General features: G+C 42.8%; 1 protein-coding gene across 1 annotated transcript in view; it reads left to right on the forward strand.

Annotated features, from left to right (window-relative positions):
• Positions 1 to 19,631, forward strand: part of SLCO2A1 (solute carrier organic anion transporter family member 2A1) — a 48,409-nt gene that overhangs the window by 20,276 nt on the left and 8,502 nt on the right. The window contains exons 8-13 of the mRNA XM_088466655.1: positions 12,361 to 12,525; positions 16,244 to 16,430; positions 17,591 to 17,720; positions 17,858 to 18,027; positions 18,111 to 18,175; positions 18,961 to 19,084. Of these exons, the coding sequence (XP_088322781.1) occupies positions 12,361 to 12,525; positions 16,244 to 16,430; positions 17,591 to 17,720; positions 17,858 to 18,027; positions 18,111 to 18,175; positions 18,961 to 19,084 (841 nt within the window). The remainder of the gene's footprint in view (positions 1 to 12,360; positions 12,526 to 16,243; positions 16,431 to 17,590; positions 17,721 to 17,857; positions 18,028 to 18,110; positions 18,176 to 18,960; positions 19,085 to 19,631) is intronic.

Raw genomic sequence — 19,631 nt, forward strand, 5'->3', positions numbered from 1 at the left:
AGCACAATTCATTCCTCTAGTGCAGAAAAATAATCCTGTCATTTGCATATACTGTACATTTTATTCCTGAAGTACACTTTATTCCCTACCTTATTATAACAGACGGCCCCTGACAGTCAATGTGACTATAATCACAAAGCCACGTGTCGGGTGATGCCCGAGTTTACAGATTGTGCTATAACTCTTTAAAAGTAGTATGTGATTTGGGGATGTGTTTTCACACCCTTTTCACAATATTTTAGTATCACCTAAAGTTACTGAAGGGCAATTGGAGTAGAATTCATAAAATTCTACTCCAAGCCCTAATTATCACTTATTTTTAGTAAGCAGATCGCATTTCCCATAATTGTAATGGGAAATGTGATCCGACCAGAGTTACTAAAAATGAATTGTGAAAAAATACAGGAGAAAGCCCTGTGATAATTATCCAGGGTCCTCCCCGGTTACTGGACTCCTGCTCTGTTCTAACAGGCAGAGCAGAGCCCGCAGCCGGCCCCAGTGATCAGCTGTGTGGTCTAAACAGGCCACATGCTGATCGCTGCCAAAAAAAAGAAAAAAAAATTAGTAAAAAAAAAAAACTTACCTCCAGGGAGGGTAGTCCAGGGACCGATGATCGGGGCTCCGGTGATGTCCTGCCTTGTTCGCCCATCTTGCACTGGGGCCCGGTCATCACCTGACCGGGTCCCAGTGCAGGATGGGATGTCAGCTGACTGGAGCCACGGAGGACATCACCAGAGCACTGATCACTGATATGTGTGCGGAGGGGATTCATAGGGACAGAGCTCTATTGCAAGCTATGTCCCTGCAGGGGAGTTTTATTAAATCCCTGTGATATTGGCTGAATTTGCAATGTGAATTCAGTCGGTAATATCGTACTACAATCTGCATTCCCTAGTAAATAGAGCCCAAAAAGAGATCCAATTGGATATGCAGCCATGAACAGCAGGGGCTTTTCAACAGAGCTCCTCAAACAGACGATAGAAAGAAAAAGGGGTTGGTTCTGACGCTTCCTTAGGATCTATGGATATCTTGGTATTCCCCTTATGGGATAAAGAGAGAAAAAATATATATAGTGTAAATCTGTAAATATTAGCAAATAAGAAATAGCGATGTAAGAATCGCACTCACCCTTTTCAGTGAGTTTGTAGCGTTGGACCTAATAATCACCGTGGTCCTATGGTGGTTGCCAATTGCAACAATGATGTCACAGATGGTTTCACTGGATATCTTCAAATGGTCAGAGGGAGAAAAACATAGAGAGCACTTCCATGGTGCAGATCAACGTGTTTCAGGAAACCAGATTATAGCCAGTGCAGTATTGTGCTCATTTATTTTGAACATTTATTTCTTGTAAAAAAAACCTTGATGTCCGTCGGTGTGTACCAAATGAGGGTTTTAATACAGTACAAAAGCTCAAAGTAATATTGGAGAAATAGATACGTAATGTTCCATAAAATTTTTTTAAATTAATTGTATTTCCTCAACAAAAAGGTTTTCCAGAAAGAGTATTTAAGATGTGTGCATATATATAAGAAATGGTATTTGCAGGTCATACATAATCATTTAAACACATCAAAATAGAATAAGAACATATATGACATTAAAATACTAGAGAAACATATTTTTTTAAGAATAAACATATTTAGTATTAAAATTATCTCTTAAAAAATGAAACAATAAAAAATGTGTGATAAAAAATGGAGAGTACTGAATATCAAGCTTAAATGGTTATGTATGACCTGCAAATACCATGTTATATATATATATATAATATATATATATATATATATATATATATATACACACACACATCTTAAATACTTTCTGGGAAATATTTTTGTTGAGGAAATACATTTATTTAAACATTTATTTAAAACATTACGTATCTATTTATTTATGAAAACCCTGCTTGATAAATAGGCCCCTCAATCTGCAATGCAATAACCAAGTGAGGTTTTCAATTCTATTGGTAACTGTCTGAAAAGTGCAGTTGTTCTGATAATTGTATAGTTTAATGCACGGACATTGTTTGGACTTGATTTAAGTATATTTTACATCTGTTTTGAAAAAGGTATTTAAAGTTTCAAGGGAAAGAAAAAAATGTGGATAATTACATTTAAATGTTGTCATCTGCTGCTGCGGTTTGGTGCTTCTAAATGAGGCTACATCTGAAGTGCAAAACTAAGCTAGTTTCTCTATTTATTGGCAACTATATGAAAACTGAAAAGTACATTTGTTCTGAGGTGCATAGTATAGCATACTTTGGGATCAATTCCATAAGGGGCAATGCAAGATTGCAAATTCCGGTGCAATGTACGGGAAATGTGCAGAGCACACTAGTCCCATACATATGATAGACTAACATTGTTTCCTGTGCAGCACTATGGGGCTGCGAGGTAAAATGCACAATGTAGGGAGGGGTACAACTGCTGCCGTAAATAGTGTCACAGTGGCACATCGCCGGCATCGCCTGTACATGGCTTATAATTGAATATAATTTTACATTTGTGTAAAAGGCTTATGTGTTCACTTAACTTCTGTGTTCAGACCTCGGAACAGCTACTGGGGATGTGCAATCTGATTAGCGGACATTACTAGTGAAGGATTCATCCAATCCCTCCTCTGAAAATGTTTTGTATAATGTAAGATGACGATGGCTATCAGGGCCAAACTCCAGAAAGCGTAGCTTGGTACATTTTACAGTTTAGTGAAATGTACCAATATGGGATTTGTATTTGTCAATGAAAATGGAGGGACCCCCATTCTTACATCCTGGAGATATTTAATTTTTGCACGTATCCCCCTCGAAAATTTTCTGATTTGCTCTTTTTTGGGATTTCCCTTAAAATTATTTTGATAAATAACTGCTCCACAGGGGATGCAGTCAGGATACCAGCGGGCGCTATCCTGTCCACCGATATCCTGTCACTGACAGCCCGACAGGAGACTAAGATAGGCGTTGAAATCCTGACGCCTATCATTAGCCCCACTACAAAATACCGACAACCGGCATATTGAACAAAGGTAAGCCGGGTGTCTTAGCGTCTAGCCGCGAGGGGGAGAGGTTAGGTTTAGGCACCTCCCGGGAGGGTTAGGGGGCAAGGGGGGGTTAGGGATAGGCACCACTTGGGGGGGGCAAGGGTTAGGCACCCCCCAGGAGGGTTAGGTTTAGGGGAGGGGGGGATAGGTTTAGGCACTAACATGGGGAGGTTAGGGTTAGGTACTAGGGATGAGGTTAGGGTTAGGCACTGGGGGGGGTTAGGGTTAGGCACTGGGGGGTTTAGGCTTAGGCACCACCAAGGGAGGGTTAGGGGGGGAAGAGGGGAGGTTAGGTTACTTACCAACTCCAGTCAGGAATTAGTCCCGTCGGGGTTTCCGCCGTCGGTATTTGATAAATACCGATTTCCTCGACAGAGTTTAATCTAATAAACCAGAGCTACCAATAATGGAAATTTAGTGAAGATGCGGCAAAGTATATGTGGAAATGTCCACAAGATGCCAGGATCTACTCCACTGCCAGATGATTGGATTGAGAAGTGTTAAAAATCCCAAATTTCCATCTGCTTTAGGATTAATGATGATCAACGTGTGAACCTACAGTATCCGAATAAGAACCTGCAAAATAAATGCTAAAGGAGCTACAGAAAGTGTAGGAAACAGTGAATCACTGAAATAAATTGAATTTCCAAAAATGTCACACTAAGCTGATTAAGGGCCTGCATATGCAGGAGTGTAGAGTGTGCATATGGACCTTACAAATGCTGGAGCACCTATGTGGTTCTGAAGAAGAAATAAGATTTCCATGTAGAACTGTTGCTACCTAGTTATCTCCCTGACAGCTCTGAAATACTTGTGACTGCACTTGTTGCTTGACCATATAAAATCAACACAAGCAAGAGTAGAATCAGCATCAGACAAGATTGGGAAAAGGGCTATAGTCAACAACATTAAACAATTCAATGTTTTATATCAAGCCTGGTAACAAAATGCTGCACTACTGGGTTTGGCTAGCTACAACAGATTTTGGGCCTGATTCCCTACGGATCGCAATTCTGCTTATACGCACGCATCACAGTTGCTAATATCAGCGGGAATATGTAAATTTTTGCATTCGCATTGTGATCGCAGCCTAACATAAGTATGCCCACTTCCCCTTACTCACATCCGTATACTTTGACAACATAGCGAAATAATCAGTAACTTCAAGAACCATCGGACCCATACACACAATAGTGGCTGGCCAGACCTCACTCTAAAATTGCTAAACTTCCTGTGTGTATCTAGACCTCAAGCTGCATCTTCCATCGCAGTGGCTTAATTATGTACGTCCTTGTAACGGCGTTTGAACGCACTGGCACGCCAGCGCTTCACTGACCACTCCCCCCCCGTCACCCCCCCGAATGATCACTTCCTGTGTATAATGGCGCTGCGTGCTCACTGCGTTCGCAAGCCAATCACAGTGAAGTGTTCGCGCACGCTAACTGCAACGCGGACGCATGTGCAGTACGCAATCGGCGGATTGTGTGCGTATAAGCAACTGCGTTTCTTGCTGAATCAGGCCCTTGGTCAGCTGAAGAAGCAAAGTAATCAATAGAAAGGAATGAGTTACATCAGGACCATTAATATCATAATGTGGTATTAATGGTGGCTATTCATGAAGACTGAGGCACGAATACTGTATCACCTTCCATAGGTGAGTGCAGTAGCACTATCTTTACAAGTGTATCATTTGATATAAGGTGTGCACTGAAGTTGGAGATTAAACAAGTTTATTTATCCCCCTGCACGGAAGTCTATCTATTTTAAATTTGCCATAGATAGAAGTTTGTGGCTGCAACCCAATCAAATTACATATTGGTGTGTCGCAATCATGACAGCATGTGATCTCCCAAATGGTTCACTCAGTAAAGCCGCATACACACGAGACGATTTTTATGAACGATATGGATGATAATGATATAGTTCACCGATATATCGGACAGTTTGTATGCAGTGAACGACCATCGATGCGCGCACCCGCGAGTTGTTAACAATGTCATTTTGTCGTCCGTACATGCAGGCCAATCTGACGATACTGTCAAGAATTGCTTGTTCATAGATGTGGCAGGATGACTTCACTGAAAGATATCTTTCAGTGTGTACACCCAATATCGTTTGTGTCTAGTGTGTGTTAGCCTTAAGGCTAGACAGAAAACTGAACACAAACGGTAGAACAGAGTGATGCCTGAGTTGCAGCATATTGCAATATTTGGAAGCAAGGGCTATGCACATGTGCCAAAAGAAAAGAGTTGGTTTGCCATCATCTCTATCTACAAGGTTTAACTAGAAATAACTATTAGTAGCAACACAACCCAAACAAGAGTAATGGAAGGAAATGCAAAGACTACCTATGTGCAAAAAAGTATATTAAAGCTATTGATGAGATGAAATGCCACAAGATGGCGTATGGTCCCGCAGTCAAGTTCCGAAAATATTGAAGAGATGAAATAACACATCCATCTACATACCTGAGAACCAAGATGAGACTCACATGATAAGTAATTCCAGAGTTTGTGGTGCTGGAATAATTCTTTTTAAATACTGACAGTTGGTGAGATATGTACAGCTGCAGTAAGAAGCAGCTCGTAATATTTACTCTGTAAAATTAACATCTTCTGTAACTTCAACACATCTGGACAGTATCCTGACTTATCTGCTACTAACAGTAATCTGTTGCTATGACCACGAATGCCAAACAGTTTGCAGTCACCCAAGTGTTCTAGTTTGTTATATAGCGGATTTTAAGGATAGATTGCTGAGAAGTGCAGATGAGGGCTGGCTGTACCTTAGTGGGAGGGTGCAGCTATACAGGGGGAGAGGAGCATTGGACAGCTGTGTCCTGGATGGAGGGTGAAGATAACAGTTTCAGTAGACAGTGAGCAGGGCCTCATCACGGGAGGTTTGGTGGGTTTAGAAGAGGACATACGGAGGTGTTTAAACGGTGCATAAACTTGAAGTTGCCAGTAAGAATATAAAATGAATGGGAAATAATGCTAAACATTTTTAAACTAAAATAAGTGAACTAGAATTGATGATGTTGGAAGAGAAGTATTATATAGTGGATATACATTAACTGAGGCTTGGATGGAAGAAAGTCATGACTGGGTAGTGAATTTAGCATGTTTTGTAAGGATTTAAATGATAGTAAAGAGGAAAAAAGGTTTGATACCTTCCCATGGGATGGTATCTATGAAGGTTATGTGCAGATATACATGGAGAAAAGATGTGTGTAAGGTGCTGATAGGGGTTTATTATAGGCACTGTAGCATGAACGATGGTACCGAAATTCAGTCATTACAAATTAAAAAGGCAGCATAGAAAAGTTTGGTTCTCCTCACTGTTAATATCCAGATGTAAATTGGGACAATAAAACTAGTGATTCCGGCACAAGAAGACCATTTCTTTTAAATCTAATATAAAAAAAAAAGAAACAGCTACCAAGTGACTAGTAACAGTAGATGAACCAACTTGAGGAGAGGCTAAAGGGAGATTGATCCCTGGATTAGTCTCAGTTAGTGGTACAGCACAACAAACCCAGAATGCATTGGAATAAATGTCAGACTAGATTACCCTTTATGTAAGGTGCTGCAAAAACTTTTAGAAAGGGAATATTTTATTAGATCAGAGAAGTTTTTCGTACAAATGACATTGGTGTGAAGCAATCAAGGCAGCATGCTATCTACCAAATGGTTTACTCAGTAAGGCTACAGAGAAAATTAAACACAAACGGTGGAACAGAGTGATGCCTGAGCTGCATCATATTGCAATATTTGGAAGCAAGGGCTATGTACATGTGCCAAAAGAAAAAGGCTAGTGTATGGGGACAGAGGGCCATTCTGGAAGAGAAAGGTAAGTAGGAGATATCTGTGATACTAGTGTATGGGGACAGCGTGCCATTCTGGGAGAGAAAGGTAAGCAGGAGATATCTGTGATACTAGTGTATGGGGACAGCGGGCCATTCTGGGAGAGAAAGGTAAGCAGGAGATATCTGTGATACTAGTGTATGGGGACAGCGTGCCATTCTGGGAGAGAAAGTTAAGCAGGAGATATCTGTGATACTAGTGTATGGGGACAGCGGGCCATTCCACCAGAGAAAGGTAAGCAGGAGATATCTGTGATACTAGTGTATGGGGACAGCGGGCCATTCTGGGAGAGAAAGGTAAGCAGGAGATATCTGTGATACTAGTGTATGGGGACAGCGAGCTATTCTGGGAGAGAAAGGTAAGCAGGAGATATCTGTGATACTAGTGTATGGGGACAGCGAGCTATTCTGGGAGAGAAAGGTAAGCAGGAGATATCTGTGATACTAGTGTATGGGAACAGCGGGCCATTCCGCCAGAGAAAGGTAAGCAGGAGATATCTGTGATATCTCTTGCATTACCTTTTTGATGAGTGGCCTGAAAACTTAATTTCTATAAAAGCAGGTGAAAATGTGAATTTTCACCTGCTTTTGTAGAAATTAAGTGATGATAAATAGACCTCGTATCTCATAACTGTAAGCATGCTGTGACACAACTGTGGGCAATGCAGTTGTATGCAATCCAAACGCGGCTTCACTTGCGACTGAATCAGTGTATTGGGATGTTCTCACGGGATGCGGTCAGAATCCTGACTGCGGGGATGCCGGTGGTCAGACTGCCGATTCCAGAATCCCAACACTTCAGAATTCCGGCGCCGGAATCCTGAAGCTAAGTACTGGGGCTAGGGGAAGGGTTTTGGTTAGGCAAAGGGGTTAGGGTTAGACTGCGGGAGGGTCAGGTTTAGGCACTAGGGGGGAGGTTAGGTTCAGGCACCGGGGAGGGTGGGTTAGGGGTAGGGAGAGGGTTTAGGTTAGGATTACTTACCTTGTGGCATTGTAACCTGGTCAGGATTTTGACCATCGTGATCCCGAGCGCAGGCATCCTGTACCCAACCTGTTCTCACATAGGCGACGTTCAGACAGGGTTCATCAACGGAAATTGTGAGCTTTGCAAAATTGTGCAAGTGTTTTCAGAAGGCAATTTTGTAACATGCTTAGGGTGGTGCAAGAGCTATTAAACTAAGCCTAGGTTAGAAGTGGCCTGGCTGCAGAGATGTGCACAACTCAGTATATGGGTGAATATACACATTTATTTCCACGCATGCAATATGGGAGCAACTATGGTCGACCTGCATCGAAGTCTGCATCAGCTGCAAGGTTGTGTCAATACTCAGACTGGACTACGGCTACTAGCAATGGGCGCTCTCCTTGTCAATCTTGTAGGTGACCTAGGGCGGGATGTATTATGCATCACATATTGCATGTGCTACATCCGGACACTTATAGCATGTACAGCAGATTTTATTAACGACGTATACATAAATAAGTGCTGATAAAAACGCAAAGGACAGCTCTTCCGATAAGACCTGTCCTTTGTGTTGTGTGGAGATTGCGGGTTCGCATTCCAGAACTTGGTAACTCCGGCAGCATCGCATAGCCTATAGAAACCTATGAGAGTTGTGATGATGGTGGAAATGAAGGGACAGCAGCAGATATTGGAGATATCTGCAGCGATCCCTCCATTATACCATTAGGGTGATATTTAAAATTTCTGGGTATACCCCAATAAACACTGTATTTTGGGAATACACTGCAAATATTAAATGATAAATGGGCCCCTAAAACACACACACACTAATGTACCCTGAGGTGAACTTTCATGCATATAAAGCATGCCTGGTACTTTCCCACTACTGAGAGCCAATACCAGCAGTTGACAAACACTGACAAGAAAGGTGTTTCGCAATGAGACTCTTTAATATGTGTAGCCAGTAGCTGGCATAGGTACGTGTTGAGAGGGCACGTGCTTAGTTTAAAATAAACAAATTATTGTCTAACATCAATGCAACAAGTCATAGGGGTTGTTACTTCCTCTTATATACACCAGGTTACTTAATAGTTTACTCCCTTTTTCTCCAGTAGTTTAGTGGTTATAACAGATCTACTAACGAAATGTTAAAATTGGATTTCAGGGTAGATTTACTAAGATCAGTTTGGGCTTTTTGGTGTATTTATAGGTGATTTTCTGTGTTATTTGCAAATTGGGGTCTTACTAAAAGCAAAATTGACTATAAAATCGTCTATAAAACCAAATCCTGGCCAAAATCGACCATCGGCCAAACATCGACAACAACTACAGGATTCTCTCATTACTAATAGTCTAATTGAAAATCAACTTAAAATCAACTACAAAATCGAAATAAAAATCCCCAAATAAACAGATGATTAAAAAATAGGTGTTTTTAGCTTCTAATCGCCATTCTATTGGTAGGAACTTAATTATGATGCCTATAAAAGGAGACACAAGCAGGAGACACAAGCATGTGGTGCACTGTGGCATGCATGTTCCAGTAGGATGCAATTAGGAAGCCGGCTGACATTATACCAACAGCCGGCTTCCCGACTGTCATATCCCGGCGAGGGTGAAATGCCCGGCGTCTAGATGTAGACGCCGCTCATTTCACTGACGCCGGGAGACCGGTGCCTGGCATCCCTTCGATCGGGATGCTGGGTGCCGGTCTCCCCGCGTCGGTGAAATAAGTCCCGGGGGGGACTTAGCGTTAGGCACCCCCTGGTAGGTTAGGGTTAGGCTAGGGGGAGGGAGGGTTAGGCACCCCTGGGGGGAGGTTTGGGTTAGGCACCCCCCTCCGGGGGACAGGTTTAGGCAACGGGGAAGGCGGGGGTTAGGTTTAGGCACTTAGAGGGGGGATTAGGGTTAGGCACTTGGGGGGGAAGTTAGGGTTAGGCACCCCTAAAGGAGGGTTAGGATTAGGGGGGTAGGTTAGTTAATACTTACCTAGGGACGATTGGGATTTCCAGCACTGTCGGGCTGCTGCTACCGGGATCTGTTCCAGTGTCGGGCTGCCGCTGCCGGGAATCGCACCGGTGGTATTTCATACCGATTCCGTTCCAGTTCCTGCAGCGTAATTCCCTCATACTCATTATAATCCACCTCTACAGAGGACCCTACTCCAGTGCTGCGTGTAGAGCACCCTTCCAGGGCCATCTTGGATTTAACACTGTGTCGGATGTCTGAAACAGGTTTCACACACTGCTGCTTGTCGCTTTTAAATGCTCAATAGAATTCACCGCATCAACTGCTGCCTGCCACATGGCTCGCTTTCTTCTTGCAGATGTGCGTTGAGCCCGGCAACCAAATAATTCCTCAAAGTTAGACAACAAGGAGTTTACCAACGCACAATACTCCTCAAAGTTAAACCTGACATTGTGGCCAGATTTAGGGTCTCATTCAGACCCGCTCACAAGCGGGTCGATGTTGAGGCCCTGCGCAACTCTCGCTCCGGGGCTCACTACAAAAGGGGCAGCTTTCGATGTTGATCGACAGCTCGCCCCGTTTTGTAGGCGGGGTGGCTGGCCAAACAGAGGCATTCCCAAAGGAATGCCTGCCATTTGGGGCGGCCCTACTGACATCATTCGTGATGTCAGTGGTGAGCTTCCGGCTCTATTAGAGCGGAAAGCTCACTGGGGCTTGCGGCAGACGAGACCCTACCACAAGGTTCTCGTTGCAAGCCCCGATGGTCGCAATGGTCTTGACCATCGCGACCTTCAACCTGGCCGCTCGCTAAAGCTGTGGGTGGTCACCCACAGCTTAGCGAACGGCCAGGAGGCTGGCTTTTTACAGAGAAGCGGCCGCCCTCATTCAGAGCGAACGCTCGGATTTTGCGAGCAGCTCTGAATGAGGTCCTTAGTTTTGCCAGGTTGAGGCTACCCCCGAATCAGAGTCCTGGCCCTCTGCCTCCTCTCACTATCCACACCAACTGGATCCCTATCCTCTATTGCCCTACTCCTGGCAGACTCCATCACGAATAGAAAAATAAATACACAAACTACACTTACTAACACAAAACTTAACCACACACTCACCAGGCACACACACATAGAAACACTGACAAAGACTAAATACAACAATTAGCTAAGACAAACTTTAAAATGGCAATAATAATACAGAAATTAATAGGACAAAACTCTGAGAAATTAGCACCTGTATGAAATCCCCACTCTCCTGCTGAACACTTTTTATAATGAGTTTCAGGGAATTACAGTGTATGTGGTATGTTTTGCCCAATATAATACATAAGGAAGTGTTTGTCGATTTGGTAGTTGATTTTATAGGTGAAGTGCCCATCCAAATCGATTATTTTTTAACTCTTGAAAATCGACCCACATCACATTCGATTTTAAAATCAAAACCAAATGTTAGCAATTGAGACATTGGCCAGTGATTTATAAACTTGATTTTGAGCTGATTTCAGTTGATTAAAATAGCCATAGAAATGGAATCAACTTTCTAGTAAATATACCTCGACATGCCTTCCTGAACAACAAAAGATATCCATAGCTATAATTAATAATATATAATATATGGGCAATTAACCCAGGCACTATATCTGATTGGGTTGGAACTAGTAACTTCACTGAGGAATGAGGCACTTCATGGCTCTTGTGACAGTGATGTCAATAGTTCCCAAAGAAATAATAGGAAAATATATGTTGAGCCCACACAATTACTGCCTTTTTTGATTGCCTATTAATGTTTTCTACTTTTGTTTTATTGAAAACTATTTGCAAGCATGCAAGCTCTCCCTCTCGCCTCCTCTTTCTTATCTCCACGTTTTTCACTCTTCGGGGTATATTTACTAAAGTGAGAGTTTTCAGAAAATGAGATGTTGTCCATAGCAACCAATCAGATTCTGCTTAACATTTAACTAGCACCTTCTAGAAGATAATAGCTAGAATCTGATTGGTTGCTATGGGCAACATCTCCACTTCTAAAAACTCTCACTTTTGTAAATAAACCTCTTCCTCTCTTTTTATGTATGGGACTGGATTTCATGTATACAGGTTTAATGTAAAGTATACTGTATATCCGATAAGCAGACAGGTCTATGATTGTATGCAGGGGGATACCCTTGGTCAAAGGTCGTGCCAGACATCGGACAGTTGCTGGGGGAACTGCATCACTAACCACCATTTGTCTCTGTGTATTGAGTGTGGGGGCCACACCATGTGACACAGAGGAGGGCAGGAATTGGCTGGCACCTGGCAGCACTGTAATTCACCCTCAGTATCCTACTGTGGTGGGTGTGTGCCACCTGTCTGTGCATCACTGCACATGCCAACATTTTGTGTGGAATAATAAGTCATTTGCCTCCAGAAAGGCTAACAATAAACATAGAAATAGGGGGACCCATAGCCAGAGTTGAATCTAACTGATATTTCCTTAAGCATTGTGAGTAAATGTGCCCTAATAAATAAACCAAAATGTTTATCTTCACTTTTAGAGTTCCCGCGATACTTTATACGTCTGATCACGAATCCCCTCTTCCTGATCCTGGTCCTTGCACAGTGCAGCTTCTCCTCGGTCATTGCCGCTCTGTCCACCTTCCTCAACAAGTTCTTAGAAAGGCAGTATGGATCCACCGCTTCATACGCCAACCTCCTCATTGGTCAGTCATAGTAACGGAGCTACACTCTTTCCTTCTACCTGTGTGCAGACCATGCCGTAAGGGATTTCTGGCAATGCATAATGTCACTTCGGGGAATATTGTGACACACACTGAGGGGTCTATTTACTAAGCAGTGTTAGGAGACGGAGTGAAAAGTGATAAGGTGCCAGCCAATCAGCTCCTAACTACCATCTCACAGGCTGTATTTGAAAAATGACAGTTGGGAGCTGATTGGCTGGCACCTTATCACTTTCCACTCTATCTCCTAACACTGCTTAGTAAATAGACCCCTGAGCCTCCTGTTAATAGTTACAGATCTTTTTGTATGTCTGGCTACCTGGCTGTCCTGGATAGTCTACCTGCAATTTCCAGTATGATAAAGATCTTTGTGATGCTCTAATTCTACTAGACACACAGAGAAGTGTGCAGTAAGTCTGCTCTAAAGTGTTACAGTACCATAAATTAGAATGTACAGAACTCTATGATAAGGAATGATAAGTTTGAGTACTGCCAGCCATACGCTTCCATAGCATGCCTGGACGCGTAGTTCCACAACAGTTTGGGAGCCCAGCTAAGCGCTGTGTTTAGCTGCCAAAACATACATATTTACACCATGGTGCTTACTAACTTTAGGATATGAGATACAAAACTGCCCTCTCATGGTGTTATATTGTTTTGTTGCTCTGAGTGACAGACACAACTAAGTATTGTCTTCCCTGTCCAAGCTCATTTTTTAGTCCTTCTTGTGTGTTACCCTCTTTGCCTCTTAAGGGTGCGTACACACTGTGCGATCAGGAAAGACAGTACGATTACGACATTGTAATCGTACCGTCGTTCCTGATCCCCTGCAGTGCCTACACTGAACGATCAGTCGTTCAGTGGAGGAACCCTCCATCATTTCTGAACATGGCCAATCTGTCGTTATCGGCAGATTGGCCTGCATGTTCAGGCGATCGACAATGTCGGAAACGACCAGCGGGCGCGCGCATCGCTTGTTATTTCCTACATTTTAGTGCACGATTACTAAGCGATTGCACGATTACGATGTCGTAATTGTGCAATCACTCAGTAATATCGCCCAGTGTGTACGCACCTTATCTCTGTGAGTGTGAAAGTATGATTCACACATTGGTGGCTATAGGCATGCTGCAGGCGACTGATTATAGTGTCACACAAGAGGAGACAAATACTGCAATGCATCATAGTACATGTAGTTTTCTGCCTCAATTGTTGCCTCTCCATCAAAACAGCATGTTAAATATATACTAATACACAACAACAAGGAATTGAGGGCCTGATTCAGAGCTGGACGCTCTGACCAGAGCGCTCGCTCTGAATCAGGGCCCTCCTACATGAAAATGGAGCGGCCTTATGGACGCTCGCATAGCTGTGGGTTACCACCCACAGCTTATGCAAGCGTCCATGATGATGGTCGCGATGGTCAAGTCCATCGTGACCATCGGGCTTGTGACGGAGACCCTGCGGTAAGGTCTCGCTGACGCAAGCCCTGGAGTGATTTTGGCTCTATCAGAGCCAAGATCACTCCCACTGACATCACTAGTGATGTCAGTGGGGCCGGCTTCAGACGGTAGGCGTTCCCATGGGAACGCCTCCATCTGGCAGCCATGCCCACCAAAGGGGGCGTGCTGTCAATCAACATCGACAGCACGCCCCCTTTGGTGCGAGACCCGGAGCGACGGAGAGCCCGTCGCTATCCGGGTCTCGCGCATGCGCATGACGGAGCTCCCTCCATCGTGCGCATGCGGAGTGGGGCATCATCGACCCGCATGCGAGCGTCCTGCGCTTGCGAGCGGGTCTGAATGACCCCCAGTATCCGCACTAGAAATAATATATTGTTCTATACAGATGAGCCTATAATTGGCACATAAATATTTGTTACACAAAAACCAACTCAAAGTATTCTATATACAGAAAACCTGTATTAAATTAAGTGTTGGTGGTGCTCCCTCTGAGTCAGAATACACAAAATTCGTACAAAGAGGAGAGAAAGCAGACTCTTTTTTTATGGGGCACTCTTATTGATTTGTATGATTCAACTAAAATATAACCTTTATTAATGTATTAGTTCAAATGAATGAGTCAAAAAATTTATTAGACAAACTATGTTAATAATTATGCTCAGGGTATAGACAGCAAAATTTTTTGTTCAAAAAACATCAGATCCGCAAATATCACTTGACATGAGTTTAGTTTCTCTCATAAATAATGTGGCTACCCAATTCTGCCACTCCTACTAATCATCAAATATATACAGTAGGTAGGACATGCAAGCAACAGCGAATTTTGAGTTCCACATAAATGCACCCACATGTAATAAATTGCGTATTAATTGCAAAATAAAAAAACTCAAAAGAAAAAACCTTTAGTGCAAAACCCTTCAGTTCAGCACTAAATCATATAGGCCGACAGAGCAGGTCTGATTTATATCATATCACAAAACCATGTAATGCACACATAGTTCCAACCCGGAACTATCCATTTGAGTTTTTTTATTTTGCAATTAATACGCAATTTATTACATGTGGGTGCATTTATGTGGAACTCAAAATTCGCTGTTGCTTGCATGTCCTACCTACTGTATATATTTGATGATTAGTAGGAGTGGCAGAATTGGGTAGCCACATTATTTATGAGAGAAACTAAACTCATGTCAAGTGATATTTGCGGATCTGATGTTTTTTGAACAAAAAATGTTGCTGTGTATACCCCGAGCATAATTATTAACATAGTTTGTCTAATTAATTTTTTGACTCATTCATTTGAACTAATACATTAATAAAGGTTATATTTTAGTTGAATCATACAAATCAATAAGAGTGCCCCATAAAAAATGTTTGCTTTCTCATGTTTGCTTTCTCTCCTCTTTGTACGTATATACTGATACAGTAAGTTAGAAAACTTATTATGGTGCCCCAAAGCTACTACAAGAGGTATTTCTGCGTTAACAGTAATTTAACCAAAACAGAGACCTTTTAGGGCTGATTCTGATTTGGGAGCACAGGAAACAAAGCAAGTAACGTTGCACTTGGAACAAATCAATGCAAGGGGAGCAAATACTTTTTTTTTGCATGCATGGTAAATAGTACTGGCTGCTTCTGCATGTAGTGCACAAATGCTGGACAGCTTAATTTTCACCCTGCAATTTAGATATGCGTTCGGACCATACTTGCTGACTTTATGGCTGCCTCTTCAGGGAGGGCCGCCCTCTTTACTTGGGAAGTGGGAGGCAGATGCGGGTCAGCCTCTGGGAGACACAATTGCTCTTCCAGGCGATCAGGAGCAGCTCCTGAGATTTGGGGGCCTCCCGACTGATCCGCGAAATTAGGCAAGTATGGTTTGGACACGTCCCTATCATATCTAACGCTCTCTGCACATTTTACATCTGCCCCCTGCAGAGCAATCATGATTTTACCAAGGTGCAAAGTTACTTGCTTTTTGGCTTTGCTCCCAACCAGAACCAGCCCCTTAGTGGGCAATATTACCCTACAGATGGATTTATCCTTTAAAGTTATCCCACACTGACCCACCGAGAGTACAGTATATTGATCTTCTTCACACCTTGTACAGATATGATTGCTGCACCAGTATTACAGTGAGAATAATACACTTTAGATTTAATTGTAAGACCCTAAAATAACAGGATTGTACTATCTTGTAAATACTACCAACTCCAACATAACCTCTCTCTTGTGCGTAGGTGCTGTCAACTTGCCATTTGCTGCTCTGGGAATGCTGATTGGAGGAATCATTATGAAGAGATACTGCTTCTCGGTGAAGGTCATTCCTCGCTTTGCTATAGTGGTCCTGCTATTCTCTGTCCTGCTCTGTGTACCTCTGTTCTTCATGGGCTGCTCCACACAGAAGCTGGGGATCCCCAGTGACAGGTACAAGAAAATTGACTGCGGTTTCTCTTCTACCCTTTCTGTTAAGACCTATGTAATTTCTTCCAACCCATTGCTTATTAGGGAGTAGCTTATTTCAAATGAAGACACTTTTCTTTAGATCTAGTCGTATAAATTTTTTTTTATATGCTATGAATTACATGCGCAAAAATGCAATTTTAGGTCTAACTGGCCACAAATCTCTGCTCAAAATGTCCTGAATGAGATGTGGTGGTGGATGGTAAATGGCGTTCCATGGTGACCAAATCTGACCCTGTATTTGGTCATCATCCAACCACGCTAAACCCTACATGTCAGATCTGTGTCTTTCACATGGGACCATATACATGTGTAGGCCCAAATCTGACAGAGACCCCAATGGGTGGCTGAATCGCCCTGGGTATAAGCATCTTAAGAGACTGTTCTGTCTGATCTAGTAGCTGATAAATGGTATTTGTGTGCTAGCTGAAATCTTATTCTTAATATTTCTCCAAATTCCAAACACACCTTAAAATGTTTGGCAGTGCTACAATGAGACATACAAATCCTTAAATATCACGGGGCTGCGTTCCAGTCCAACTCAATGTAAAGAAAAGAAACCCAGTGATTAGAATTAGCAGTAAACTTATTGGGCACAGGTAAAGGGGCCTATCCATTAGCAGATCTTTCTGAAAGACAAAAGATTTATCTTTTGAAAACTCCTGGGGCTGCTGTGACAGATATCTGTCATGTACATTACAGATTTTTGCAAACGAGGAACGATATTGCATGACATCATTCTGGGAGTGGATTTTTTTTAATGTTTCTATTCATTTTCATTAAAAAAAAATCGTTCATCGTTCGTCGTTTACCGCGACAGATATTTCTAATATCTGTCAGCGATAAACGATAATTGACCAACATATTGGAGAGACAAAAGACCAAATTTGTCGGCCGCGGGAGTGCGCATTTTTATCGTTCAGAACCTATCCATTAGCATATAAATTGAACGACTGAACGATAAATCGTTCATCGTTCAAATGTATCTGCTAATGGATAGGCCCCTTAAGTCGATGACTGATCTTCAGGTTGATTCATATTTGCTCAAGTTCACAGTTCTAACAGTCTTTAATGACAGAAGCAATACATCTTTGGTATAACTGGAGGCCTGTGATGCTTTGCAGTGTGAATATGACATGCAACCAGGGATGCTCGTGTCCACAGAATGCTTTCCACCCTGTGTGTGGGTCTGACGGAGTGGAATACCTGTCTCCGTGCCATGCCGGCTGCAGCGAATACAACACCTCTTCATCCGTGAGTGCATCACTTCACATACTTTTCATTCCTGGGAGCTCTTTATCAGATGTTATCATTAGACAGTGCTGATGCTTATCAGATGGTTCAGCTTTTCATTGAGTAACCCCCTTTGGTTTCTTGTCTTTTTATTCTAGATATATGTCAAATGCTCATGTGTTAGTAAAGGTTCCCCAGGGGGAACGGCAAAGTCAGCATCCTGCACTGTCAGTTGTGACTACCTCCTGCTTCCTGTCATGTTCCTCATCTCCTTTGCTGGGCTCATCGCCTGCCTGTCTCATAATCCTATGTACATGATGGTCTTACGGTATGTAGGTTCAGAAGGCATCATTATTGCTAATGACGGAAAGTGAAACAAATCTGACTGATCCGGTGTTCTCGCTGTTTTAGGGTGGTGCCACAGGATGATAAATCATTTGCAATTGGAGTACAGTTTCTTCTTATGAGGCTTTTAGGTGAGTGCTTTCATCACACACTGGGGGATGCATTGCCATGTTCCTAGTCACCTGCCATTTCTACAAGGGCCACGAGTTGTATATCTAGCTAAACTAAATTCATATAAGAAACAACACTGTTATTTCCCCATCCACTTCGAGAGAATATATTTATTAAAGGGTGAAAAGTTAAACCCAATCTCCATCAGGTGTTTTGACGGCAATAGGGTTCCACCCTATACAATCAGGGAGTCGCCACCAACAATAGAAGTACAAATCACTGTGTCTCTTTGCACAGGGAAGTCTACTTAGGAAGAATTGCTAAATAGACTCAGTAATCCTCTTACCGCCATCGCAGATTTGTGAATTCAGAATCCCTTAATAAAGGGTTTATTTAAATTAAGCATTTTTTTCATGGACACATTTTTTTACATTTTTGTTACATAATTATATTGTTTTTATAGCAACTGTTTTATTATTATTTCATTTTTTTCAGCTAAGTGGAACTAAAATTCAAAGTCTGAGCTTTCAATTCTGTTGCGCATGCGTGATGTGATTTGCAGGTCAGGCATGCGCATAGCTCTTCAAGCTGGCCCAGTTTAGCTGCAAATTAATCTTACCGCTTCGGGCCAGTACTGCCAAGACAGCTGAGTATCGGTTGGCTAAATGAGTGAGATTTTAATAGTACATTCTGGTGATAGGTGATTTTCTATAGCTATGATTAGTAGAAGGTCAAAGATTACTGTTGCGTTTTAATAAACAGACCCCTCTGCCTCAATTCAGTAATGTGTATGTTTGTCTCTCAGCTTGGCTGCCCGCACCGGCTCTCTTTGGATTTGTCATTGATTCTGCCTGCATTCATTGGGCGATATATTGCAACCAGAAAACAGGAGCGTGTCGATATTACAACAATGATCTTCTGCGGAACAGGTATTCTGATACATAAAAGATGTTCTCCAACACAGAGCTCAGTCTTTAATTTTTCATCTGAAGCAACAATGTTTTCTTTTATTTTTATTGATGAATAACTTATATACTGTATATTAACACTGGAAGGTATAAGGACCTCATTCAGAGCCGGTCGCACAGAGCGTGCGGTCGGTCTGAATGAGGGGAGGACGTCTTGAATTTTCAAGACGTCCTCCTTTGCAGTGGTAAGGCTGTGGGTTAACACCCACAGCCTTACGACCGCCTAAGGTGATGGTCAGAGACCATCGGGGCTTACGACGAGACCCTAGGGTAGGGTCTCCCTTGTCATAAGCCCCGGAGAGCTCTGTCTGAGCCGGAAGCTCTCCACTGACATCACTAGTGATGTCAGTGGGGCCGCCCCCAAACGGTAGGCGTTCCCATGGGAATGCCCCCGTTTGGGCTGCCACCCCCCCGGCCCGCCTTCCAAATGGGGCGAGCTGTCAATCAACATCGACAGCTCGCCCCCCGGGGTTGTCGGTCGTAGCGGGTCTCACGCATGCGCATGACG

This window comes from Taudactylus pleione, unplaced genomic scaffold (genome assembly GCF_031769625.1).
Source record: "Taudactylus pleione unplaced genomic scaffold, aTauple2 ptg000066l, whole genome shotgun sequence".
Taxonomy (NCBI): domain Eukaryota; kingdom Metazoa; phylum Chordata; class Amphibia; order Anura; family Myobatrachidae; genus Taudactylus; species Taudactylus pleione.